Raw genomic sequence first — 25,732 nt, forward strand, 5'->3', positions numbered from 1 at the left:
CTACTTTACCTGCATGCCCTACAATTGAGAGGATTGTTACAGCAAAGATCTTGGGTGGGTGGATTTCGGAATTGATCAGAAGGTTTTGCACCAAGAAAGAGGATGGAGCTAGTGACTGATTATAAGCCTGCAGGTCATCCGAGAGTTCTTTTGATCTCGCATGCAGCCAAAAGCCAACATGGTAGTCCTGTTCGCAACTTCACAAGTCAACTGGAACATCTTGTTGGCGCAGCGAAAAAGTTTTAGCACGCAGTCAGCCAGCAAGGCTCAATATCAGTCTTGGATACCCTCAATTTTTGCCAGGTTCTTGTTCTTCCAACCTCCTTTCGGATGAGTTCTGCCGTGGACCTCGCAGAACCAGTTTTGCCAAATTGATTTGCAAAACTCTCAGGTTCTGCCAACAATACAATGACGTAGGCCGCAGTTCCGCGTCAATCTTACATGGCATCATTACTCCAACAATGGCCCGGGATATAAACGACACATCGGAGGTTTGGACATTTTACCTCTTGCAAAATTTCAATCAAAAGCAGATCTAGACCTGGCCTGGAACGCTCTGGAGCGCTCTAGATTGCATTTCGAATGTGATTTCACTAGTGGCAAAATGTGGTAAAATGTTGAAACCCCCGCTGTGCGAAGTACGTACTCAGGAGTTTCAGCCAAACGATAGAATTCCGTGCTGGTGAAAGGCAGTGCATTTATAGCGGTAATTATCGCAAGATTGTTTCTTCTGTTCAATCTGTGCATCATGGCGAACCAACTGGTCCTCCCTACTCTCGATGACCTCAAAAGCTCAGTTGCTCCCGATGTCAATGTTCAAGCGGTAGCGAGTCAATGGTTCTCAGCATTCGCAGAAGCGATGCAGTCAAGAATGTAACAGCAGTCTTAGATCTCCTTGTCGATGATGTCTTCTGGCGCGATATACTCGCATTAACATGGGACTTCCACACTTTCCAAAGCACCCCTTCCGTTAAAAAATTCCTCGCAGACCAACTCCCGCTATTTACCTTGTCTTCTTTCAAACTCAGGAATGATCTGGTAGAACTCCAGAGACCATACCCTGATATCGCGTGGATTCAGGCGTTTTTTGACTTTGAAACTACAGTCGGGATTGCATCTGGGGTGTTCCGGCTTGTACCACTCGCGGACGGCTCATGGAAGGCCCATACCGTCTTCACGAACTTGGAAAATCTCAAAGGTTTCCCAGAACAGAATGGGCATAGACGAGACTACCAGTCAAACCATGGAAAGTGGGCCGCGAAGCGTGCACGTGAGATCGAATGTGTCGACGAGGAGCCCAGCGTCGTAGTGATAGGAGGCGGGCAGAGCGGGCTCGATGTTGCAGCGCGGCTTAAGATGCTTGGCACGAAGACTCTAGTAGTGGAAAAGAACGAGAGAATTGGTGATAATTGGAGGAAGCGTTATGCAGCGCTGTGTCTCCATGATCCCGTCTGTGAGTCTCACTCTTTCAGAATATGGTGTTTGCTTCTTGCTCAATGATCCCCTTCTGTATAGGGTACGACCACATGCCATACATTCCGTGGGTCTCACACCTCAGTTCGTCCATGACTGTCTAACTAAAAGCCACATAGTTTCCCTGTCTCGTGGCCTGTCTATACGCCTGCATTGAAACTGGCAGATTGGCTGGAATCATATGCACACAGCATGGAGCTCGATGTTTGGACCAGCGCTACGGTCATGTCCGTCATTCCGGGTACGAAGGGAAAGAAGTGGACTGTCACAGTCCAACGTGCTGACAGAAAGGAGCGTGCCTTTGAGGTCAATCATGTCGTATTCGCCTTGGGCAGCGGTATGGGCCAAATTCCAGATATCCCAGGGCAGGTTCGTTCGATCCATGAATGTAGGATCCTCAGGCTGATGTCAAATACCTACATAGGACGACTTCAAGGGGCAGATGTTGCATTCTAGCAAACACAATCTTGCGACTGATCACGCAGGAAAAAAGGTTGTTGTTGTCGGGGCTTGCACGTCCGGTAGGGGGTCGCACCATGAATGTTCTATTTTTCTCTGCTCACTATAAAGTATAGCGCATGACATATGTGCGGACTACGCTGACAATGGCGTTGGTAAATGATTTTTGAAGCACATTGATGGTATTCAAACAAAAATGGTGCAGATGTGACCATGGTTCAACGCAGCCCGAGTTACGTCATGTCCACAAAGGAGGGCATGCCGAGGTTCATGAGTGAGTTGTCCGTTCTTTACAATTTTGCTATTATAAACGCACCCAGCGATCTTCTGGGAGGGCGGTCCTCCTACTGATGTTGCGGATCGCGTAAACGCGTCTTACCCCGAATTCGTTGCTCAAATTAGTGCATCAACGTGTCACCAAGGACATTGCTGAGGCGGATAAGTGCGTGACTACATATTGTGTCCCAATTACCTGATAGAGGAAGGATTCAGGGAGCTTCTTGACGGCCTGCGAAAAACGAGGTTTCAAGACAAATTTGGGCGATGATGACTCTGGCTTTCTGATTACGGCATTGAATGGGGGAGGAGGATATTATCTTGGTTGGTCCATTTGCAGATTAGAGCGTATCTGAGCTGACCATAGTGCCAATATCAAGACGTCGGAGCTTCACAGATGATCATCGACGGGAAGATCAAACTCAAGAGCGATGGGCCAATCTCGCGCTTTACGCAGACAGGTTTACTTTTCGAAGACGGTTCTACTCTTGAGGCAGACGTGGTCGTCTTCGCTACTGGGTACGCTTTTCTTACTGACCAATAGACATTGCGATTCACATTATCAGCTACGCCGATGCACGTCATTCATATCGTGTTCTGCTTCCCGAGTCACTGCATGACAAATTGTATCCTATCTGGGGCCTTGACAAAGAAGGAGAGTTGAACAGTATCTGGCGCGAAGTCGGTGGGCGCAGCAAGGACGCGGAACTCAATGGCATATGGTGCATGATGGGGGACTTGGCGCTTTGTAGGTTCCATTCCAGGCATCTCGCATTGCGTAAGTCGTACGTTTTCTTTGTTCTTGACTCCGGTTTGATGAGCTTGATGACATTCAGAAATTAAATCACACGAAGAAGGGATTTTCGGGACAAGATATCAGTGAAGGACGTGAAGCGTCCACAGCGTATGTTGTATTTGTTCTTAGTATTCAAAGAGATTGTACAGGTATATTTGAACCTCGACTGTGTGTGCTATTTGCAGACGCTGATACGCATCCAGTGATTTCAGAAATCCTCAGGAATACCCCGTACTAGATTACAGTTGTCAGGATGTGAGCTAGGACTCAAAGGCGACGGACAAATTGCTCATCACACATCACCGTTAACATTCACATTAGAGCGGCGTGCTTCTAGTGAAATCTGTGATTAGCTATCAAGTTCACCTCCGAGTCATAGCAAGTTTTAATGTTTACATCCTTGGAAACAAAAATGCTGTAAACGAGACACTTCTTGGGAGGGTCCTAGCGGCGATCGTTCTGCGTTTTTAGACCAAGACTTGATCTCTTTCATCATCCTCTGTGAGGCTGCTTTCCCCACAGAGGATGATGAAATAGCATGTCCAGGAATACAGAATATGGTCAGGGTGTAGCCGTTTTGACGTGGTCCTGCCGCGCCTTGACACGCATGAAAATGAAAATGCCAAGTGAAAGCCTGTGGCACTCAGAGTGTTCACACGGCGAGAGAATACGCTTAAGGATTCAGACAAGGTAACTGTCCGAACTAAAATGTATTCAGTCAGGGAAAGATCAACCAACGCTACAGTAGATAAATGCGAGCTTATATACTGTAGATCTACTAATCTGATGTAATCAAAGGGAATAGGAAAGAAGGTGATAGAACTAAGTGCATGCCGACGAGGATATTGCTGATGGAGACAAATATCCATTGAAGGCTTTTGCCGAGCGTAACAAAGCCAGATCTGATGACAAATGGAGATGGTCGTGCCTTCTCTACTAAGACTTCCTAAGACTGTGGTGTGATGTACATACTGCATGCTGAGAGCAACAGGCATATGCTCATTGCAGCGGGTTCACTAGGGCCTGTTGAAAACGTTGACCGTTGGTGCGGTAGAAGAAGCGACAAATATCCATGCCGTAAGACCGACGTGCCAGGTACAAACACCAGAATATTAATAGGTCACCGTCAGTACTTACTCGGAGAAATCCAACAGTAACTGTATACTACGTGGTACGAGTTACTGCATACGAGGACCGTGCACCGTGGATGGTTCCATATCCTACAAAGTATGTTCCTCGTTACATAACTTCAAATGCCACTGACCGTCTACTTCCGTCTAGGTCAACGCGACATGTCAGGAGTGCCTGGCTCTGATACAGCGGCAAGAAATGCTTTAAGTGGGCAGATTGCGCAGACAATGTTAGGGCAACCAACGCCAACACACATCATGCAAGGGCATACAGGCGCGGTGTGGGCATCCGCGTTCTTCAAAGATCGTCGACGGGTTGTCACTGGTTCAAGGGACCACACCCTGCGAATTTGGGATGTGGATAAAGGAACATTGGTAGGAGGGCCATTTGAAGGACACGAAAGACTGTGTGCGATCAGTCGCCATATCACCAGATGACAAGCGAATTGCGAGTGGTGGAGATGATCAAACTATCATCATCTGGGACGTCGAGACCAAGCAGAAGGTTTTCAGTCCGCTGGTGAAGCATACAGGCCGGGTGCGGTCGGTTTGCTTCTCCCCCAACGGCAAGAGACTTGCCAGTGGGTCAAATGATTTCAAGGTTGTCATTTGGGACGCAGAGACCGGCGCGGTCCTATCAACACTTAATGGTCATAGTTATGATGTGTACAGCGTCACATTCAGCCCAGATGGACTAAAATTGGCATCTGGATCATTGGACCGTACCATCAGGGTTTGGCGCACCGATAATGCCGAACTTATTCTCCAGATCGCTCACCAAGATGGTGTTCGAAAGTGTTGTGTGGTCGCCCGACGGTCAGCAACTCGTCTCCGCATCAAACGACGCAACCGTTAACTTCTGGAACTCGTCGAACGGACACCGGATCGATCAACCTTGCACCGGTCATACTGACACCATCTACTCGCTCGCCATCTCTTCTGATGGCACCTTCATTGCTACTGCCTCAGCCGATAACACTGCACGGCTGTGGAGCACAAAGTCGCACCAGCAGTTAGGACAGTCACTTAAACACACAACCGCGCGGGTTACTGTGTTGCAATTTCCACGATGGAGCACTGCTCGTGAGTGGAGACTATAATGCGAAAGTTCGGTTCTGGTCTATTAAGACTATACTCGAGCAACATAAGGCACAGGAAAGGATTGGAGTGGTTGAAGAAGCGCGTTGACTCCTTTCTCGCAGTGACACGCAGGTATGCTCTTTCCCTTTATTGTTCTGCCTCAGGCTTGTCATTCATCCACAATCTGTCGTGTGGTGACACACAGATGCGCTGTCACAACAACGACGAGCCTACTGGCGATATCAATAGTACAAATAATCAATCCTCTGACAGTAACGATAAACACTCATTATCTGAGGTGAGTTGTTTGCCTTCGATGTGTATACTTCTCACAAAACTTCATGCAGATCCTCGCCATGAACATTATGGTCCTCAATGCATCCATTGCTTGGGACCCACACACCGCTGAAGAGATTTTGACGCAAGAGATCAATGTAGATGGGAACAATTACGACTTGTACGCCAATCGCTCAGTTGTAAGGGCGCGAAACTCCGAGTGGGACAATGCACTCCAAGACGCAGTCAAGGTCAGATGCTCTGTCTATCATGATGTTGTTGACGACGGATTTATCGCACAGTCAATTGCCATTCAGCCCTCGTTATTGGGCTACAGTTCAAAGGCCATTGCCCTCTGTGGCAATGACCAGCTCTGGGATGCGATGGAAGTTTCGATATGGCTTTTCTATTTTCGAATCGTGATCAAGTTACCGTCGATCTTTTACTATTGATCAAGGTATCCTCAATCATTTTTTTTCATATTCAGTTTTTAAACTAAAAACTTAATATGATTTTGTCCAGGCAGTGGCACTTTTCAATGCTAGTCGCCATGATGAGGCAATGCGGCGAGTTCAAGACCTCGCCGTAACTTATCGACACTCAGATACATTTCTGTGCAGCGTTGTCAACGTGAGCGTTATGGCAAAACAAAACACTCGTCAATTTTTCTAACTTTCGAACGTACTTGCCAGATGTATCTGCATGTGCAGCTTGCAATAGTTGCTTTCGAGGATGGGCGGTACAGTGAAGCCGCCGATCAACTTAATGATAGTATTTCCATCATAAACAGACTTATCCTCTCGCAGAACACTTTTGGAACCTAGATTGATGATATTCACGGTAGTATGTTACTACGAAACTGAATATGATGCTTACAACTGATTCATCGTGGACTGCGCAGCTCTTCGGCTGGGACTTCGATTCCTTGTGGCAAACCATCCACCAAAAACGATGCGATGCGCTCCTCCGTGCAGGTCGAATGGTCGAAGCAGTCGAATCTATTCAACACATGATGAGCATGATTGACGACGCTGCGAAGGAGTGCTGCCTCGAATGGTCTACTGGTAAGTGCATTGGGGTCTCGACGACTTAAACATCGATACCACTGTGTTGGTCATTTAGCCTTCAAGAAAGACTGCACTACGCATTGTATCTTAAAGGGAGATGAGGCTGCTGCTGCGAGCAATTACGACATGGCTATTGAACTGTATTCAGCCGGCATCAAGCTGGATTCCTCGTGCGCTACCCTCTATGCACACGCAGTAGGGCAAGGTTGAGACGAAACCTCTTCACGGAGGCCATTCGGGACGCGGAAATGGTGCGGACAATACCTCTTCGCGAGTAATTATGCTGATACCACTGATGCAAAGCTCATCGAACTCAACCTTTGTCTCATGTTGGTATGAGCCTCAACTATGCAGCGCTTCACGGGGCAACAGCGTTACGATGATGCAATCAATGCCTTTAAAATCATGCTCTCCAAGTTTGGAAGATGCTCCGATGCGCAGATACGCGGTAAAACCCCAAATCGCTCATCTGTGAGTGCGATTGATAACCTTGTTCTGCAGAGCTGCGTCAGCAGTAACGTCAGCCCATTTGAAGTGGAGGACAGCATTCAAAAAGCTATCACGCTCACTTGGAAAATGCCCCGCTTCGCTTAGTCAACACCTTCACTGGGTGTTTATGTGGATCGACAGGCACAGATAAATACCTTCAAGGCGAGCACAGACTACAAGGCGCTTTTGTCTTCATCAATGAAGTATCCACGCCTCCAATAGAGCCCATCAAAGAAGCCGCAATCAAATACTTCCGTTGGGTCATGCTATCGCATAGATGGGAAAACAAGGAGCCGCTGTTGCACGACAATCCAGGACAAAGGTCGTATACGATTTGGGTCCAGTCGGAACCCGTGGTGAAGCTGCAAACGTTCTGCAGAGTTGCTCGCGATGCAGGGTAATCGCTGGGCGTGGAGTGATACGTGTTGCAGCATCGGACCAGAATAACAATGTCGAGCTCCAGCGATCGGTGACTCCATGTTTGTCTGGTACCGCCAGTCAGCTCTTACTATGTTTACCTGTCGGATGTCCCGCCATCGGCGAAGTCTGTGGCACTCGCAAATGCGTTGATCACACGGGGTGGACTGTTCAGAATCCTGGCCCCCACAGTCGTTTCTCTTCTACCAAGCAGATTGGACCCTATATCTCAATGACCACTCTCCTAATCACAAGGAGTCTGGCACTATCATGCAGGAGTTGGAATATTCAACAGGCATAGATACACGGGCCCTCATCGCCTTTCATCCGGGCATGTCGGGTGCGCGAGAGAAGTTTGCAATGGCATCGACGCGTGCCACGACGCTGCAGGAAGACATCGCATATTCACTGTTTGGCATATTCGGCATCCATCTACCTGTAATCTACGGCGAGTCAAAGCAAACGCGCTCGGTAGGCTCTTGCAGGAGATCGTTTGCTCAGTCGGGTGACATTAGTGCCCTGGATTGGGCCGGAAAATCATCCGAATTCAATAGCTGTCTTCCAGCCGATATCACCTCGTACAAAACCTCCGCCATGCACGCTGCCACATCTATCCGAAGATCAGATGCAGATATTAGTCTCGTCGCTGCGAAATTCCGCTGTTGTGGAGTTTGCTTCGACACTGTATGCTCGGCTCGACAACCTGACCGCTCCTCGTTTCGCGAACCGCAGGCTGCATCTGCCTTGCATCGCATTTCCCGTTACAGAACTCAGACGAAGGCGCGGTCAAGATGAGGAGAAATGTTTCACTTATGATGTCAAGGCGGACGGACTTGATGATCTGCTGGTCACCACGGAGGACAAGCTGGTTCAATTCTCGCCTGCACGGTCCACTCAGCAGACATTCTTGCTTGTCCGTCCGTGGAATCGTTATGACCTTGGATCGCCTGACTTTGCAGATGATGCACGGAGCGCGAGTGATTGGTCTGAGTCTGAGTCTCTGTCATACTATTCGTTTGGCGGGTACTCTGATGGAGATAGGCCGGTCCGATTGGATGATATAGAATCTCACTTGCGAGAATTGAGGTTGATCCGTTCGCCTGGGTCAACCTTTTGGCGCACTTTTGCTGGCGCAGCAACGTGGTGGGGAGTACAAGAGGATCGCATCGAATCGCAATATCATTGCGCAAGTCAGTGATTTGGCTGCTGTTCATAACATGATGGACGTCAGGACCCTAGAGATATTGTAACTATAACGCATTTCGAATGACAGAGATTTCTGACATGGTGCTATGATCCGCCCCTTGTCAGGGGCTGCCCCACTCCAGCATGTCAACAGTATTGTTGTTCCGTAACTTTTCTGTTTCAATAGAAGCAACTCGTTGGCAGCCGACGGGCACATTTATGCTCGTTGCAATGGATACCACTATGCTGCACGGGGCCCCACTCGCCTGATGTGGAATTTTGCTGACCGCTAATTGTCGTGAGCTCTTCAAAGTCGGTCAAAGTCGGAGTCCATAGATCTTGCTAACCGAAGACGTGGCTGTGCTGGTGCAACTTTCCTTCCGTCTTGACGATCAACTTTGTATTTCTCTTCTCCATCATACTTTGGATGATCATGCTGAAGTAGGTCACCATGTGACGTTCGCTTCTATCCTCCTTCCAAGTTCACTTTTATTATTTGATCCGATACAGCGCCACTGCCAGCATAATCACAGGTCAAGATACTTGATACTGACTGCTGTGCTGTCACTAACGTTAAACATTTAAAAGACTTTTCTTGGTATAGATTGGGGATGCTGTGATACACAGACAGGCCTAGGCTCCAAGTGCGGCAACACCGTGAAACCTCACTAGGGTACTGTCCTCTTGGATACAAGAATGTTTCGCCATGCCATCATCGGATGGTTCATGACGCCAAGTATGTTCTAATAAATTGCATGTACAATTGTATATCTCTTATCCATGTATACAGGTATGGCTTGGTGCCAACGATGACACGGTGTAAGCCAAAGAAGCGTTGGGAAGTGCGCCTCCATCTGGCATGTACCACTCCTTTCTTGAGGAGCGAAGAATGGGCGGGGAACTTCAATGGCCGATTGGTTCAGCTTTCCTGATTTTTCCTTGACAGGAATCGAAACATGTACTACAGAGCAGGTCGTCGCTATCACTTATTTGTTGCCTATCGTGTCTCTAGTCTAGGTTTCCCTGATCTTCTTCCTTTCCATCCGCTTTTGACGGGGTAAGTAGATAAAAGTAGAAGATTATATACCAACAAAGACGCTTTCCTAATTCGTCGGCTCCTTCCCCTGTTCATTTAGCAAGCAAATTAAATCTTATAATTTCTTCGTCTTCTTCGGGTTTTGATGCTGTACTCTCTCATCTTTTTCCACCAACTACATACTTGTTTATCTTTCCAAACGCTCATTATCCACATTCTTTTGTTACTTTCTTACAATGTCTCTCGTTTTCGTGTCTTCTCGCTCAAGTATCATATCGACCTCGTTTTCTCTGATCTTGCAGGTCATCCCGCCCGCTCTCATGCTGATTCTGCCGCTTGTGTCGGCTGTCTTTCTGGCTCATTCATCTCCTTTTAGTCGAAACAAACTTGTCCCAAATATTCTTTTGGCGTTCAATATTGTCCTACCAGCCATTGCTAGCGGACTTGGCCTCGGAGCATCACTCAACCATGACCTGCTCCTTTATCGCTTCTGGAATGTCTGTTTGGCCTTGCACGCGTGTCTCTGTGAGCATTGAATCGATATTTAAATCCGCTTGGTGCACTAATATTTTATAAGTATCTTTAAGTTCTCTGTACGTATTGTTCGTGGCCACCACGCCAGATTCCCTGGTTCCCCACCGCGCCCTTCGCTTCGTATCGGTTTTGATCACAACATTTCTCGTCTGCGGTGAGTAATTTTTACACATCTCTTTCGTCAAATTCGAATGGCATCATAGCAACAATCACTGGCTCAATTGCAAGCACTCCTGCTTCGCTTTCACCCACATTCTCTCTCATCTCACGAAGTCTTCAACTGCCTCTCGCTATTGGAATCTTCCTTGATATACGCTCCGCTATCGCCGTTGCAGGTCCATTCGCCAATGCATCCGAGAAAGATCGAGCAGGCCTCCGAGAGCTCAGTTCGCCCGACCACCTGTCCGAATAGATCTAGACGGGTCAGTTCACCCACTCCTGACACCTGCCTTTTCCAGGCTCCTTGGCGCATACTCAGCTGACGTCGTCGGTTAAGAGTGTAAAATCCGTTGCAAATCTACCCCCGTCACTCACACTCACACACTCAGGCCAAGAAAATAGTGTGATACCTGAGGGAGCGGCGGCGATCAGCTGGCGTTGCAAGGAGATGCGTCTTCCCGTTACCATGTTAGCGGCGCAGGCAACAGCTGTGGTGTGTGATGCCTTGAAATTTGCTTTAGCAAAGAATTCTCCATTGTGGGCCGCTTTGCAAGCCGGCGACTCAGTGACAACATCGCGATCATCGGAAAACTCTGACGTAACAGTTACCGCTGGACTTGTTATCGCTCACTCCGTCTGTTCGTTGGTCTGGGCGGTGGGAGTGGTCACTAGCCTTTATTGTGAGCGTATTTTGCGCTTTTCATCCACAGCCAGTCCAAGACATCTAACTTATCATTTGTTTTACAGTACTACCGTCTGTCGTCAAGCAGACCTTACCGACTTCTGTCAAGCGTACAGTGGACTCCTCGGTGCCGAAACCTATGGAATTCCCCAATCATCGCACCCCAAAGCACTCGCTTTCGCGGGGCATGTCTTCGGACTCGGCCTCCGATTTTCTCTCCATGAGGGATCCTTTCGCTTCCCCTCCTCCTCCGCCTCCTCCCACCGTTAGCCTTGGACTTGCTGATTTGAATCGTGTGCAATTTTGTGACGTAGCGGCCCAATATCGTTTTCCCGCGCCGAAAGCTAGGAAGACTAAAGGAGGGCGCAAGAGACGAATAGGATTGAGAGTGAGAGCGTTGGAACACCAAGCCTCGGCACAAACTCTACTCCCTTCTCGTCCCCCTCCGGCTTACATCAATGAGGGAGAACGCGGTCTTGGAGATGAGGTCCTATTGGCACAACTTCTTCTGCAGTCTTTGACAGCGAGTACTGAAGCGGAAGCGCAACCCAGCAGCCCAACGAGCGTGGTAGCAACGAGCCATGTGCTGTCTTTTCCTGAGCCTACTGCGCAGATCGAGAGGATGGGATCGAGGTGGAGTGCTAGCACAGCGGCTCTATCGGTATCGACAGGCACTGTTTGGAGCGAAAAGAAATCACGGGCTTCCACTAGCACTTCTGCCTCCGCACGTGCAAGTGGGAGGAAGAGTTCGGAGGCGAGGAAATCATCCGCTACAGGGTTCTCGGCTTCCTCCGTCCCATCGACCTGACAAAGACCGCATATGTTCACGCCCACTACTTCCTTGTCGGCTTCTCGTCGTCCCTTACGGTTCTTAACTCCTTTTGTGTTGACTCGACGCCCATCCAACCTTCCGCGTTTACCAGCTACGCGGTCGTCACTGTCCTTACTCGTCGTCATTGTATTTTGACCGTCTACACACTCTGATGAGTTCCCGTCATCGTCATCGTCATCGCACTCGATTCTTTATTGGACTTTTGCATGGTATCACCTCAATTTCATCGCACCCCGTGTTGTACTCTACATCTTTCATTTCCCCTTATACTGCTATTTTACTGTATGTATCACTGTACCTTTTCACGGTAGTGTGGTCGAGTCCCCCGCATGTTTTTACTTTGTTGTTGGGTATGTTTAAATTTTTCGTATTTTAATGCACGGTTTTTTTCGCGTATTGTTACAGGTTTTTTCGGGATGTAGCTGTACATTGGGTAGCATGTACAGTTGTACTGAGAAAGTCGAATCGCAGATCTCAGCTACTTGATTTGTATTATGGTTTGTTTCCGTTGGCTCGCCGACTCGCCGAGGGCCTGATCATGGTAAATTACCCGGTCAACTTAAACAGACTTCATCATATGACATCAGTGCTCACCGGTACACTAGTTGTAACCCAGGAGATATTCGGGCATCGGCATCCGCGTTACATTTGTTCCGAGCCCGTGATGGCATGAGTTCTGCAATGATTTGATAGCAAAGCGAATAGCTGATATATGAGACTAGCGAGAGTTCCTTCTATAAAAAGGTAAAAGAAAATGTTGTTCGGTCCGGTCCCCGGAGGCTTGATTTTGAATTGATTCTGCGGTCACCCATAAACGTAAACAAACAAACAAACAAACAAACGTCTCACCTGCTCGGAGAAATATCATAGGAGTGAACGTCGCTTTACAGAATTCGACCTGGATTGGCTTGCGTTAACTGAACGTGCGACACTGGGGTTTAGATGGCTGGGCAAACACTCCTTCAGGCTTCAGGCCATTTATTAGCTTTAAACGTGTGCCGTCACTGCCGTGAGTTATCGTTATCATGTAGAACGTGTTTCAACATTACTTCATAGACTCGGGCATGCAAGGCTAGGCTATGCTGTGCGGATGAGCGCTCGATTTTCACGTAGACACGCACGCAGGTACGTCTGAACCTGAACACTCACGAATGCAGTACGGGCAAAGTACGGACCCGTATAAGCCCGTACAGTGAGTTTTCTGCCAGCAAAACCAAGGGATGGTTTATCTGTCAATGATGCCATGTCGTGGATGTGAACTTTGTACTTTCTTGAGGGGATTTGGATCATTTGCTTCGGAATATCAGGTTGAATAGCCTTGGTGGCAAGCTATACTTGGGTTATTCGACTAAAAGCCGCAATGTCAATAGCTGTACATGATGTGGAGTAGGTTGGGTTGAAAGGGGCTTTGTTGGTGGGGGGTTTCCCATGCGGTGGCAGATTTTTGGAAATAAGATGGGCTGAACAGGCCGTTATCATGATGAAATGCTATAGTGGTGCGTTACGATGATGAGCGTGGCAGAATCGCTATTGAGGCAAACAAGTTGCGCCTCCTTTTATATCACGATGGTCTTGCAAGTCGAAGCACGCGGAGACCTAATATCTATATATATCAGACACCTTTTGCTGAAGGTGAGGTTGTTTACGGTGTGTCTTGGCAGCAGTATGTATGCATTCGCTAGCTTGTGTCAATGGGCCACACAACCGAACCCCTATTAGGATAGTAAGATGAGTTTACAGTATAATTTTCCCCGTGTTGTCATTAATAAAATAGCTTGATGGCCGCGGCCAGCGGCCGCCATCTGACTTCGAATCGAGCCTCGTATGACGTAGCCGGTAAGATATAATTGATGCAGCAAACTGTAAGACGCCTGACTAGTACTGAAGCTTTGAAGTACTAGGTGTAAAAGATGGTGCGCCGAATCAGAAGGGAATAATAGTGACGGGCGGGTATAAAGAAAGACTGTTCGAGCGAGTGAGAAGTGCAAGAACTCGACGTTGTGGCGGAGATGAAGGAATTTAAAGCGAATAGCGCTCAGCTGACTGGCCCGGGTACCGGGACATTCCGGTAGGCTGCATCACTTGGTACTGGACACCACTTATTCGGATGATGATTCTACTCGAACTCGGTCTAAATTCGGTCAGCTAAGAAAAGACGAGTGTCACCCCGCGCACCATCTCGACTTTGTTTGAACTATTGTCAATAGTGATGCTAGTTTGATCTTGGAGGTTGGAGGTTGGGTCTCCTTTACTAATACCCACGAGCGTTGCTTCGCTGGAAGATACAAATCAAGCGTAATAAAAGCGTAATAAGCTTTCGATAATATTTTGAACCCCGACATGCTTCTGGCGTGTATGCTTTGGCCACCTATGTAATAGCCTACCAACGTTCTTTCTTTCTTTCTCTCTCTCTTCTTGAAGGCCTTCATTCTTTGTCGTCGTAGCTACGACGCTGCCGCTCATTTGGCCTCACTACTCTCTTCACGGCGGGCGCAGTAGGCTGCCACCATGCTCTACTTGACGTCGGATGCCTTTCCAGTCTGTAGGTGTCCTTGATGTACAGTACTTCGCCTCTTCATGCTAACCTTATTTTACAGTCGTGCCATTCGGAGTCATCGGGTGTGTTCTCTTTTTTTTTCCATTTCTCGAAGCAAGCTGACGATTTTCTAGCTTCTACCGCTACCTGTGGTACATAATCCGTATCATTGCTTCTATCACCTACCGTCCCGTTCCCCTCCCCGAAAACCCCACTTACGTGGCCTCGGAAGATGTCACTATCATTGTACCTACCATCGATGCCGGTGAAGAATTCAAGCAAGCAGCCAACAGTTGGCTCGCTGGAAAACCCAAAGAAATCATCATCATCACTGAAGAGAAAATGCTCATTCCTCTCCAAGAACTTGCCAACGCTGTTGACCCAGACCGTATTCGCGTCCTTACCGTCCCTTTCGCGAATAAGCGGTTGCAGATGGCACACGGTATTAAGAATACCACGACAGACATTATTGTCTTTGCAGATGACGATGCCATTTGGCCACCGACGCTTTTGCCATATGTGCTTGCATGCTTTGAAGACCAGAGGGTTGGAGGCGTAGGCACGAGTCAACGCGTCCAACCCGTAGGCAACAGCATGACAGTCTGGGAAGTCCTTGCGGCATTCCGTCTGACGATCCGTAACATCGAAATTAGCTCCAGCACTCATATCGATGGTGGTCTTCCATGTCTCTCGGGCCGTACAGCTGCCTACCGAACAGTCATCCTCAAAGACCCCGAGTTCCTACACGGTTTCACGCACGACTACTGGTTAGGCAAGTACCAGCTCAACTCGGGCGATGACAAATTCTTGACGAGGTGGATGGTGAGCCATGGATGGAGTACCTATGTTCAGTGCTGCAAAGAGGCAGAATTATTGAGTACGATGAAGCCAAATTGGAGGTTCTTGAAACAGGTGTTGCGATGGACCCGAAATACCTGGAGAAGTGATCTCCGGTCATTATTCATGGAACGACATATTTGGACCACACATCCATATGTCGCTTATACTATGGTGAGTTGACGCCGGTGATGTCATCCTGTCAGCCTTAATTTATTTTTATCTCGTTCACAGGTCGACAAGCTCTTTAACCCCTTCACGCTCCTAGTAGGACCCTGCCTCGTAGGGTATCTCGTCTGGAAAAGTACCATAACGGTTGCAGATGGAGGATACCATCTGCCTTGGTGGAACATTATCCTCTCATACTTCGTCTGGCTTCTCGCAACCCGTACCGCTAAGCTCCTCCCACATCTCTGGCATACGCCTAGTCACATCATCTACGTCCCGGCGTTCATCCTCTTTGGGTATTATTTCGCAATTATGAAGCTCTATGCCCTTTTCACGCTCCATGAAACTGCATGGGGAACTCGTGCAGGCATTGGCGACCCGACCCAGGCGACAGCTGCCACGGACGCTGGCGGCATCGGTGTTAACATAGTACAAGAAAAGGTCTATTTTGATGCGCCTAATTCGCCGACGCCTTATTCAGGCCGTCAGTTACCGTACCAACAACCAGCAGCAGAGATGCAAACTGCTTATACCCCGCAAGCAGCATACGGTGGGCAGTCCGCGTATGCATAGTTATGAATGTGATGAGATCATGACGCATGGACACTTGCAGCACAGACACTTTCATACAATCATACCGGCTCGGCCACTGTAGAGCGGAACATTATGGTAGATCCTCCTCGAGTAGTGAACCTCATTCCATCCCACCCTCGTATCTTATTCCCCGCAATCGATAATATGACCAATGTATATCATCGGCTGCGACCCTCGTACATACCACTCACATAACCTTGCTTTCATTATTCTACGGGATTTCCTTACTCTATTTTGGACTGGCTGGTGATATACAATAATACCCACAGAGCGCTCTTTTGCATCGCAGATAGATACGCCATCCACTGCATACACGCATTGATTTTCTGATGCCGGTAGTTTGTGTTGACAGACTTTCGTGCTGGGCCCATCGATGTTATCGTTAACAATATTCTCGCCGCTCGGACATCTAGGTCCCCTGTGTGTACAATTATAGTCCGATGCCTTAGACGCTACATATCATAAGATATGTGAGTTAAGGACAATTCGCAGTGTAAATCTGTGGATTCCTCTGCTCAGTGGCCCGGACAAGGCACCGGAGGGAGGTACAATAGAATGTTCTGTCCCTGCATCCTGAAGATATGCTACCTAATCTCCAAAATTTTTGTATTAGTCTGCACGGTGTTTTCCGGGTTACCATACTGCAACGTCTCGCTATCCGTATGGTTGACATAGATCGTGCAATCCGGAACCTGAAGGAACAGACCAACACGTGTCAGGAGTTGACAGCTAGCCGACCTACGTCATGCATGAACGACTTGAAGCCCCAGAAAAGGTCCCCGCTTACGATAGGGCTTGCTTCGATCGAACTGAGGAACTCCGGAAGTGATGAAGCGAAAGCCACGGCGCTGCTTCCGGTCCGATCGTGTTCTCCAGCGATGTACGCTTTGTTCATGGATTGGACGAGGCTGATGTCGCTTTGGAGCTTCGCGATGTCAGGTGAGTGGAGATGATCGGACAAAATCTCGACAGTGGGGATGGAGAGGTGTGTTGCATTAACGCGGGTACCATCAATGACAAGTTTGATGGGGGCAAGCTCCTTGACATACGACTGTACATCCACCAGCGCAAGGGCCAAAGCCACCTAACAAAGAAACGGACATACCGCAATCTGTTCTGTCCATTCATTCGGGACCCACATGTCTCCAAAAATAGGTCCACCGAGCTCGTCACCGGTCCTCATACGCAAAGATCGTGGGATCCTCGGCGTGTCGGGGACGCCCATACACAGCAGTAGTTCGATATGTACTTCCGCCAGGAATAACTTTAGGATTGGGCCTTGCTGGCGATCTGCAATGCCATATATTCCATTACTAGACGACTCGGGTCTGTCCTGGACTCCTGGCATCTCTACTGTCCACCCACACGCGTCAAGAGGTCCGCCGAAGTGCAGCTGCCCTGCCCCGCTTACAATAAATGAAAACATGCGACGCTTGTCGCAGTACTAGGTCGGTGGCGGAGTATGATCGGTGATTGATATCGGCCACGACAAATTTGCTCGATGATACGATACAAAATGATGAACTCTACGTACTAGAATTGATAGTACGAACGCGGAGTCCATGCACTGTAAATGCGATGAGATGTGCATATCAGCACTAGCCAAGATCTGTACGCACCTACGCAGATGCACATCTATCAGATGAGTCCAGGTGCTATCAATAATGAGAGTTTAAAGTTGGAGTGATCATGACTTATAACACCTTGTAAATAGGTCCGAAAGGCATCAAACAGGTACTGTTGAAACGCGGGCTCTGGGACTTCAGCACAAGCTTTGGATGGAGTTTGTGTCGACTTGTGAATATGACCGACTGGACGGTGGCTTCTAGTAAGTGTCAAAAGAATTACATAAAAACTACAGGTGTGGTAGAGAAACTCATCTGGGTAGCTATGGAATACATAAAATCATGATCAGCTCAACTAGTCAGAACTTGAGCCTTCACTTCCGGATACTAATACTGACTCCTGGGGTGTTGAAGAATCCCCAGAATCGGTGCCGGGAGCCTCAGTGCTGCCGCCACCAAGGAACAACAGGTTGCTTTGAGTACATCTGTTCCCTCTGTTCCCTCTGTCCCCTATTACCACCCCTGCATCGTCAAGCTCATTTCGGAGGAAGCCAATTTACAAATCGGTCGCTGTCAACTCTTGTTTGGTTATCTCAAGTTCATCATCATTGATGGACTTGATTAGTTCGAGTTCCAGGGAGCGGAGGCGTTGCAATCGGGCTTTCGCAGCGATGACCCGACGGGTGACCCGGGAGAGCTCGAGCTTGCGTTCAGTCAAGTAATTCGAGACTTCAGAAGAGCGAGTGCAATTCAACTATGAAAATATGGGATTTGAACTCTTCAGGGTATTATTCATAAAATGCTATCACGTACTGATGTTTTTAACACCTTTCTTTTATTCGTGGGGGAAGAAGGGACTCTTTGAGCATCAAGTTCATGGTCGTGGTCACCTGGAAATAAGTCATACTGCGCGTGCTTGCGTTTATTATTTTGATGACCAAGACCATCCATCATCATGGTAGTACCCTTAGGTTTGTAGACAGTAGTACTTGGGTTCAAACGGAGAGAGCTACTTTTAAATACGAGAGAACTGATCAATGCTACGGGCTGCTACAGTCACTTTTGCCGGGCGGCCCCGAGATCAAGGAAACGTAATTCACTACAGAGTGCTACAGAGCGCTCTGCTGTAGTTATTTGCGTTTCAGAGCACTCTGTAGCACTCTGTAGTGAATTACGTTTTCCTGATTAAGTTGCTCGGCTGTGAATTCCGGGTTCCCTGATGTGCACGAGGCTCAACTTCAAGAATGTCGGAGTGTAGTACAAAACTTCGAACGGGCATGTTAAACCTCCACTATCGTCACCGGACTGTTTTCCTTCCCCGATACCCACTTTACTTTAGTGAGCACTGGGGAGTCTCAGGCCCCTAGGATTCTGTAGAATTTAAATGTCATGCTGTCTGTATTTTTTCTTGTGGAAAAGTTACTTCCCTTGATAGGTCCCGGGTGTCGCCTTCGACGCTATCATCCTTGTTGGTTTGAGTGCAAAAGTACGAGTGCGTTCTACTCCGTCATACTTTCCCCGGTCCGTTGATACTCGATTACAAGAGCGCGTATTCATTTCAATTCGGAACACTCGACATAAACCAACTGCTTCAAATGACACTCGTGAGTTCTCCTTTCTCAGTACATTCTGCGATTCCCTCGACTCACGAAGATCAGCTGCCATATTGGACCTCAAGTTATACTAGGATTCGTGTCACATTTCAACTGCTCCGCTGTGTGTACGACATCGCCAGTATGCAAATCGTCGAAGGCAATAACTAGTGTCGGCAGATAAGCGGCTTGTCCTGGTTCCTTAGGCTAGTGGATACATCTCGAGTAACCGACCCAACGGCCAAGGCTTGAGGCCGAGTAGCCACCGACACTCATTGACTCGGAAGTGATATGCGTGGCAAGTTTGACAACTCGAGCTACCAAGATCTGTGATGTAGACATTTTTTGACCGAAACAACACCATCTTATAATTAAACACGAGTCAGCCGCTGGAGACTAACGTCTCATGCAGTCAGTTGTCACATCAGATAACTTGAATGGGGAGAACGCCTGCAACAATGCAGCATTGGCTCCTTGAAAGAGAATAATATGATTTGGCTCTTCGCCTACATTTATCGGCATTCCTGTGTGTGCATTCAAATCAGCGAATGGAAGTTGGTTGATAGCTTCATCATATAACGCATGAATTGCCGTTGTCGTCACTACTCTAGTTTCTCGAACCTAAACTTCACCTTCATCGCATTTGAAAACACCTGGAACACTTCCAACTGTCTGTGTGATGTTGATCACCACAGACTTCACACGGCTTCAGTAAGCCACATCGCAAGGCGACACATCACATCTACGAACCTCGGTTTTGCGGCTACGCCCACCAGATGGACTTCTCGGAGTGTTCATGTTTAAATTTGTCTTCGGCATGCTTCGGAGGATTAATCTGCGGTTTAGCCTACAACCACGTGAGTGCGTCACCAAATCAGTCAAGAAAGCTCACGATGCAAGTAACGAGTTCGCATTCACTGAGATCCAAAGGCTAGATAAGTGTTTCGAATATGTGCATTTTGCGGACACAGACCAGTAGCAAGGTTTGCATATATCGAAACCCATATGTCTGGAAAATGTTCACTTTGCGACGAAGGAGAGATATCCCGATTCACTCACAATTCTGCTTCATTGCCAGGAACTACTCTTTCACAATCAGTCCAGTACTGTACATCTGGGAAAGAATCTCTTACGAAGCTCATGATAAAGACTACAACCAGGCTTAACATAACATCAGCCCCAACATGCCAGGATGGTCTTGCCACATACCTAGTAATAAGGCCAGTTTCTGCGAAGTGATTGAAAGGGTGAGCCGTATCTGCCAGAAAGTGCACAGTGCTCACCGAGAGTCCACAGAACCAAACGGTCAATTATCGTCGTCATCCTGTAAATCATTACGACGGAACGAATTGGAAGTAATGTAACGTGCCTTAAAAATGTCGATGACCGTTGCTTCCTCAGGTACCACACCATGGACAGAGTAAGTGTCAACTCACAAACCAGACGCGAGGTGAGCGAAAGCGTGATCAGTCTGTTTTCATCAATTTCGAATGTCACAAGGTTTGTCATGGCGAAAGCTTTCACTGTCATCACGAGCGCAATAGACTGAGCCAATAAACAGAGTGCCAGCGAGACAAGGGGCAGAGTAAGTGTTTTCGAAAGCTTCCACAACCGAAACACGAAGGATGACTACATACATGCTGGTCAGAATCTCCATCAAATTCGATGAATGATCTTACCTCTACCAGTGCCCCTGTAATTGCAGTGAAGAGGATAACTGCGTCTGCTCCCTGTGGGAAGACCGACAGCGTCAGAGGGTTGCCGTAGCCACTGACAGCAGCTTTCCACAGTGTCGCTGATACACAAATCACGTGTGCAATCTGCGATGCGCTGTACAGTTTGATTAGCTCGGGTAGAGCAGGGAGAAAGGCTACATAAGTCACTTACAGCGTGGCTGCTACCTGGAAACATGGTGTTCGGTCAGCGACCCGTGTTATAAATCACATACTAGGATCACTGACCGTGAGTTTCATCACTCGATGATCGTCGGGGAAATTTGCATAATAGATATAAATCTGAACGACGAGACCGCTGAAGAGGCAGGCATTAATGAGGGCACCCAGCACCACTGGCCCAATCATGATGTATGCATTGAATGGAGGGAGTACGTTCTGTGGGGCGGTTGGGGTGGTGGGATTGGTGACATTCATGATGTAGTGTGTTAACTTGGTCCACTTTGCAAGTCATATTAAATGACCTGTCCACCGCCGCCACAGCTGATGCAGGCTGTCCAGTTAAAACCCATGCCTTCCATCACAAGGGAATTGGCATAAATCCCGTACAAGAATCAACCTTGATATGGTCCGTCATGTTGCTGTCTGGCTCTCATGGTCATCATTTCAGGTACAATCCATATTTCGACACCCACTTGAATCGTTGTACACTGGCCGACAAATACATTCGGTCGGCACGTTCATCTCGTGTGTTCATAGACTGACATTGAGACTCTGAACATGTCAGATGGCGGCATGATCACTTGGACGATAATGAATGAACTTTGGGTCGTGGTTTAAATTTAGCATATACTGGCAGTTCCCCCCTACACCGCCAAGTGTCGCTTTGGCCCGAACCGAGGTAGTGCGAAAGTTATAGAATTATAAAAACACATAGCAATGTACAGGGTATGTAGCCTTGCCACATAAATTAAAATTTAACCTACATAGGGTACATATGCGGTATCTAATCTTCCTTTACACAAGTCTAATTGGTTGATACTTTTGAGTCGTTTGGCACGCGCCCTGGGCGCTTGGCATGCTAAGCAATCTCTGTTCTAAGCGGAGATTCTTTTCGTCACCTAGCACAGATGGGCACGTAGTATTTTCACAGAAATCGTTGTATTTCATAGAACAAAGCTCCAGAACGGTAATGCTTGTCCATTCACGAGGTGATACAGGGCCGAATTTTGGAATAAGATATACACTCCTGTGAATATGATGCTTGCCAGATGCTCTCCATTATATAATTACGAATGAGGCGGGAAATTTTATACAAACCATGGTTTGCTTCGGGTTGCCCGAATGGCGTGAACCATTCCACTGTCACATAAGCAAAGTGGGTAGGTAAAATTTCAGGTGTGCGAAATAAGGCAGCTGTAGCTTGACTTGTCAGCGTCTTGTGGACAGGTGCCGCCTTCGACGCTATCATCCTTTTTGGTTTGAGTGCAAAAGTACGAGTGCGTTCTGCTCCGTCATACTTTCCCCGGTCCGTCACTTGATACTCGATTACAAGAACGCGTATTCATTTCAATTCGGAACACTCGACATAAACCAACTACTTCAAATGACACTCGTGAGTTCTCCTTTCTCAGTACATTCTGCGATTCCTTCGACTCACAAAGATCAGCTGCCATCTTGGACCTCTTATACTAGTATTCGTGTCACATTTCAACTGCTCCGCTGTATGTACGACATCACCAGTATGCCAATCGTCAAAGGCAATAACTAGTGTCAGTACACGTCTCACCATCCTTTGACAGTTTAATCCGCGTTCTCCACCTTGACGCAACAACTGCGTTGCTGCCACCTCTCGCCATGCCGAAGGGTCTGGAATGCAGAACACGATGGATTGTCTCTTTTCTCCCGCTGATCCTTTGCACGTGAGTATCTTTCTCGGCAGTCGTCGAACACTATCTCCTCAGTATATAATTACATGTTAACGTCCTTAATTGCCGTTGCGCAGAAACTCCTGCACAAGCTGTCCAGCACCTGAGGCCTGAGATATAAGGTACGGCACCTGCCTCGCCTCCGCCGCTAAATACTCTGCCATTTCGACGGTATCCGCAAATACTAACTGCCCCTTGATCCACGATCCATCTACCGTTTCATCCGTTTGTTGTTGACGGCATGTTGCCGCCACGGTGCACTGCTTATTTGTTTCTGATACCAATGTGTTACTGCCTGATGCCACGCCTTCAACATGGCTGACTACCCTTCAAGTTTCATCCATGACTGGTCTTCTCTATCACCTGGGGCTCATTAATGGTTACAGCTTTGTATCTTATACGATTATGTAGCTTGCAGTTAGGAATGTCTATCCTGAATCTGAATGTTCATTCATATTGATTGGTGCAAATTTGGTTGGATAACATGATGAAAATTGACACGGATCCTATACCAATGCGTCAGGGACTGGCGTGGCCGAGCGCCTTTACGATCTCCATTAAAGGTCTGACCAAGTGAGACTAGATCTTGGCAAGTTTCAGCTTAATTCTTAAATTAATGTACACTTCATGGTCCGGATAATGTCTAAGAAATACAGCAATTTTACGATGTTGGATATCTTATGGGTAGAGTAAGCGTGAAAGGGGAATGTCGAAATTGTGCTACGTTGGAGAGAAGGTGCAAATTGTAGTGCGCAATCTCAGTCCCAAGGAAGAATGATTGGCATCTAGTACTCAAACCCCTCTACCGCAATATTCCACTTCCAACGCCCTTCCGCAAAACCATTTGAAGTGTCCTCCAATAATATCTCGTTGCGTTTCGCGACATAGACCTGAGGACCGGATAAGGATGAGGATATAATAGCAACATGTAGAGCAACAGCGCACCGTCTTATCAGTCACCTTCTGCCGCAAAGTCGAGATTGCTTCTGGATCAATTGGTGATTCAAGCAGCTCCGATAAGTCCTCAACCGCTTTTTCCAAATCCCTACGGGAAAACGATTAGACAGATCCGTGGAATATGATAGAGCAAGGGAGAAACTCAGATCGAATGTCTTACCTCTGGTTATCCTCGAACAGTTCTTTCTCATTTCCCTTGTCCAGATAAAACGCCATTGCGTATGTCCATTTTAGCGTTGCGCGGCATCGTTCTGCCTCTTCTACAGCGCGTTTCATGAATTGCACCTCAATCCAAGTGAGCGAGGACGTTATCTGCATCTCCTCCATCTTCTTCTCGGTCTTGTTGTACATCTCGACAGATAGTTTTGCGGACTGCTCGTGGTTCGCCCACCGGTTGTAGTAGTGGAGGTAGCGCTCTAGGGAAGCACGGGACCTGGATTGCGCGTCACGGGCGTCCACACCGGCCTTCTCATCATAGCGATTGCACGAGTACCACGCTGTCCCGTGTTCAGACCAGGGGCCTGTGTAGAACAGGATGTCAGGATTAAACGAGGCGGATGTATAAGACACAAACCCATGCACACCCAGCAGAATTCATACTTGCATTTCTTGCAAGTCATGTGGCTGACAAAACAGTCAGCGTAATCTCATATTCCCCGAAATGAGACACGCACTTGCAGCCACCATTTTTCTCTATAGTACTCTGACACTTACTACACTCCTTTGTGTTACTCTTGATCCAGTTTGCAGTTTCGCTGTCATCCCTACACTTTTTCAACCACATCTTGGCGACGGGACAAATGACTGGGCGATGGTCACTGTCGATAGAGCACCCAAAGCAGAACTTGTGATTTGCACCGCAACTGACGGTTGGCACCATAGTTGTGAGAGATGAACGGGAGGAAGCAGAAGGGCACGAGACAGTGTAAGTGCACGATGGGTAAGGACAATATTTCAGGTGCGAGTTGGCACCAACAAACTGCCGGACGAGCAATTCTTGGAATCGCTCCCGAGTCCGCCCATCTTCATCCTGACCATGATTTGCTAAAGTAGATATAATGAAGGGGTCAGGTGCGACAAGTGAACAGCCTTCAGCCATGCAACGGATAGAATGCTCGCCCTCCTCGCGAATCTTGGAGGTTATATATGCCGCCCAGCAGCCTGCACAGAAGGAATGGTCGCACGATAGTGAGAGGAATGATGTCTGAAAGTCGTCGAAACAAATGGGGCAAACCCAAGGTTCGGCTTTGGGGACTAGGCACGCGAGGTAAAGTGAGTTAGACGCATCAGTTACGAGTGACGTACCTGGTGTCAGCCGAGTTGTTCTGCGGCGGCTGCCTGATGAACGGATTGGTGCAGGACCAGTTACAGAGGGAGAGGCGCGGGAAGGGGTTGATATACCAGCTGCGACAGAAACGGAGGATGCATTGTCCATGTACTTCTCGATGAGGCGCTCCTTATTCCAATTCATGTTACGCAGCAATAAGGAAGCTGTACTGTCCTATACATCACGAAGAAGAATTGCAGAACAGAACCATCAGTATGAAATCAAACTCGAGACATTCATACGGACATCGACGCCGAATATACTTGATATGTGGTCCACATCAGCAGTCGACAGCTTCTCTACCGCTTGCTGGGAAAGTGACTCATGTTCGATTTCATACGCTTTTCGAGGTGAATGTTGAGGGACTTTAAAGTCGTCCGCGAACTCCATGTCCATGTCATCATCACTGGGTGCTGAACCTGCGATGTTGTCGGCAATCGAATAAGCTACAACAAGAAGGGTAACACACCATCATCACCTGTGCTGATCATGTCCTCATCATCATCGTAGAAAGCGTCCTCGTCGTCTGAGTAATCGTAGTCGGAAGACATTATCGTTGTTGTGGGCGATGTCGAAGGTGTCGTCTGCGGCGTGGGCCGGTCTGCATCGATTAGCATACCCTGTAAGCATTACCAAAGCGGATAATCTTATTATGTAACCAGTC

The 25,732-nt window shown here is 47.9% G+C and overlaps 7 protein-coding genes across 7 annotated transcripts; 4 read left to right on the forward strand and 3 right to left on the reverse strand.

Moving 5' to 3' along the window:
• Window positions 1-636: 636 nt before the first annotated feature.
• On the forward strand, window positions 637-3,091 carry DFJ58DRAFT_763180 (uncharacterized protein; the record flags this gene model as incomplete). The annotated part of the gene is made up of 13 exons (XM_041388593.1): window positions 637-830; window positions 866-1,453; window positions 1,516-1,540; window positions 1,593-1,842; window positions 1,898-1,994; window positions 2,049-2,087; window positions 2,138-2,206; window positions 2,253-2,320; window positions 2,355-2,374; window positions 2,429-2,532; window positions 2,589-2,727; window positions 2,775-2,986; window positions 3,045-3,091. Exons 1-13 carry the CDS (start codon window positions 749-751, stop codon window positions 3,089-3,091), a joined length of 1,740 nt encoding a protein of 579 aa, XP_041249167.1. The 5' UTR covers window positions 637-748.
• Window positions 3,092-9,715: 6,624 nt separating this feature from the next.
• Window positions 9,716-10,728, forward strand: DFJ58DRAFT_494450 (uncharacterized protein). Its single transcript, XM_041380674.1, has 3 exons — window positions 9,716-10,209; window positions 10,262-10,372; window positions 10,422-10,728. The coding sequence occupies exons 1-3, from the start codon at window positions 9,921-9,923 to the stop codon at window positions 10,628-10,630; spliced, it is 609 nt and encodes a 202-aa protein (XP_041249168.1). The 5' UTR covers window positions 9,716-9,920; the 3' UTR covers window positions 10,631-10,728.
• Window positions 10,729-11,955, forward strand: DFJ58DRAFT_494445 (uncharacterized protein). The gene is made up of 2 exons (XM_041380673.1): window positions 10,729-11,057; window positions 11,125-11,955. Exons 1-2 carry the CDS (start codon window positions 10,826-10,828, stop codon window positions 11,865-11,867), a joined length of 975 nt encoding a protein of 324 aa, XP_041249169.1. The 5' UTR covers window positions 10,729-10,825; the 3' UTR covers window positions 11,868-11,955.
• A 2,172-nt stretch (window positions 11,956-14,127) lies between these two features.
• On the forward strand, window positions 14,128-16,306 carry DFJ58DRAFT_494439 (glycosyltransferase family 2 protein). Its single transcript, XM_041380672.1, has 4 exons — window positions 14,128-14,433; window positions 14,489-14,510; window positions 14,562-15,438; window positions 15,499-16,306. Exons 1-4 carry the CDS (start codon window positions 14,400-14,402, stop codon window positions 16,003-16,005), a joined length of 1,440 nt encoding a protein of 479 aa, XP_041249170.1. The 5' UTR covers window positions 14,128-14,399; the 3' UTR covers window positions 16,006-16,306.
• A 304-nt stretch (window positions 16,307-16,610) lies between these two features.
• DFJ58DRAFT_910907 (uncharacterized protein) lies at window positions 16,611-18,577 on the reverse strand (the record flags this gene model as incomplete). The annotated part of the gene is made up of 8 exons (XM_041395212.1): window positions 18,405-18,577; window positions 18,152-18,345; window positions 17,875-17,914; window positions 17,646-17,661; window positions 17,561-17,593; window positions 17,132-17,424; window positions 16,769-17,110; window positions 16,611-16,718 (listed from the first exon to the last, which is right to left on the reverse strand). Exons 1-8 carry the CDS (start codon window positions 18,546-18,548, stop codon window positions 16,611-16,613), a joined length of 1,170 nt encoding a protein of 389 aa, XP_041249171.1. The 5' UTR covers window positions 18,549-18,577.
• Window positions 18,578-20,029: 1,452 nt separating this feature from the next.
• DFJ58DRAFT_494561 (uncharacterized protein) lies at window positions 20,030-21,461 on the reverse strand. Its single transcript, XM_041380675.1, has 10 exons — window positions 21,145-21,461; window positions 21,071-21,084; window positions 20,863-21,013; window positions 20,553-20,812; window positions 20,467-20,507; window positions 20,393-20,411; window positions 20,317-20,344; window positions 20,243-20,264; window positions 20,157-20,192; window positions 20,030-20,100 (listed from the first exon to the last, which is right to left on the reverse strand). Exons 1-10 carry the CDS (start codon window positions 21,331-21,333, stop codon window positions 20,072-20,074), a joined length of 789 nt encoding a protein of 262 aa, XP_041249172.1. The 5' UTR covers window positions 21,334-21,461; the 3' UTR covers window positions 20,030-20,071.
• A 1,867-nt stretch (window positions 21,462-23,328) lies between these two features.
• Window positions 23,329-25,663, reverse strand: DFJ58DRAFT_763223 (RING-5 domain-containing protein). Its single transcript, XM_041388594.1, has 7 exons — window positions 25,538-25,663; window positions 25,315-25,487; window positions 24,416-25,242; window positions 24,316-24,365; window positions 23,902-24,262; window positions 23,730-23,829; window positions 23,329-23,674 (listed from the first exon to the last, which is right to left on the reverse strand). Exons 1-7 carry the CDS (start codon window positions 25,617-25,619, stop codon window positions 23,570-23,572), a joined length of 1,698 nt encoding a protein of 565 aa, XP_041249173.1. The 5' UTR covers window positions 25,620-25,663; the 3' UTR covers window positions 23,329-23,569.
• Window positions 25,664-25,732: the final 69 nt, after the last annotated feature.

Source organism: Suillus subalutaceus, assembly GCF_016647625.1.
Source record: "Suillus subalutaceus strain FC151 chromosome Unknown DFJ58scaffold_9, whole genome shotgun sequence".
NCBI lineage: Eukaryota > Fungi > Basidiomycota > Agaricomycetes > Boletales > Suillaceae > Suillus > Suillus subalutaceus.

Excerpts from the sequence above, each read along its gene's own strand:
- DFJ58DRAFT_494450 (XM_041380674.1), top strand. The coding sequence starts at position 9,921 with ATGTCTCTCGTTTTCGTGTCTTCTCGCTCAAGTATCATATCGACCTCG. Across the intron at positions 10,210-10,261 it reads GGCCTTGCACGCGTGTCTCT|TATCTTTAAGTTCTCTGTAC; the intron begins GTGAGCATTGAA and ends ATATTTTATAAG. Across the intron at positions 10,373-10,421 it reads CACAACATTTCTCGTCTGCG|CAACAATCACTGGCTCAATT; the intron begins GTGAGTAATTTT and ends ATGGCATCATAG.
- DFJ58DRAFT_494445 (XM_041380673.1), top strand. The coding sequence starts at position 10,826 with ATGCGTCTTCCCGTTACCATGTTAGCGGCGCAGGCAACAGCTGTGGTG. Across the intron at positions 11,058-11,124 it reads AGTGGTCACTAGCCTTTATT|TACTACCGTCTGTCGTCAAG; the intron begins GTGAGCGTATTT and ends TTTGTTTTACAG.
- DFJ58DRAFT_494439 (XM_041380672.1), top strand. The coding sequence starts at position 14,400 with ATGCTCTACTTGACGTCGGATGCCTTTCCAGTCT. Across the intron at positions 14,434-14,488 it reads GTCGGATGCCTTTCCAGTCT|TCGTGCCATTCGGAGTCATC; the intron begins GTAGGTGTCCTT and ends CTTATTTTACAG. Across the intron at positions 15,439-15,498 it reads CATATGTCGCTTATACTATG|GTCGACAAGCTCTTTAACCC; the intron begins GTGAGTTGACGC and ends TCTCGTTCACAG.
- DFJ58DRAFT_494561 (XM_041380675.1), bottom strand. The coding sequence starts at position 21,333 with ATGAATGTCACCAATCCCACCACCCCAACCGCCCCACAGAACGTACTC. Across the intron at positions 20,508-20,552 it reads CGGTCATCGACATTTTTAAG|GATGACGACGATAATTGACC; the intron begins GCACGTTACATT and ends AATGATTTACAG. Across the intron at positions 20,265-20,316 it reads TAGTCTTTATCATGAGCTTC|TTCCTGGCAATGAAGCAGAA; the intron begins GTAAGAGATTCT and ends GTGAAAGAGTAG.
- DFJ58DRAFT_763223 (XM_041388594.1), bottom strand. The coding sequence starts at position 25,619 with ATGTCTTCCGACTACGATTACTCAGACGACGAGGACGCTTTCTACGAT. Across the intron at positions 25,488-25,537 it reads GATCAGCACAGGTGATGATG|GTTCAGCACCCAGTGATGAT; the intron begins GTGTGTTACCCT and ends ACAACATCGCAG. Across the intron at positions 25,243-25,314 it reads CAAGTATATTCGGCGTCGAT|GACAGTACAGCTTCCTTATT; the intron begins GTCCGTATGAAT and ends CGTGATGTATAG.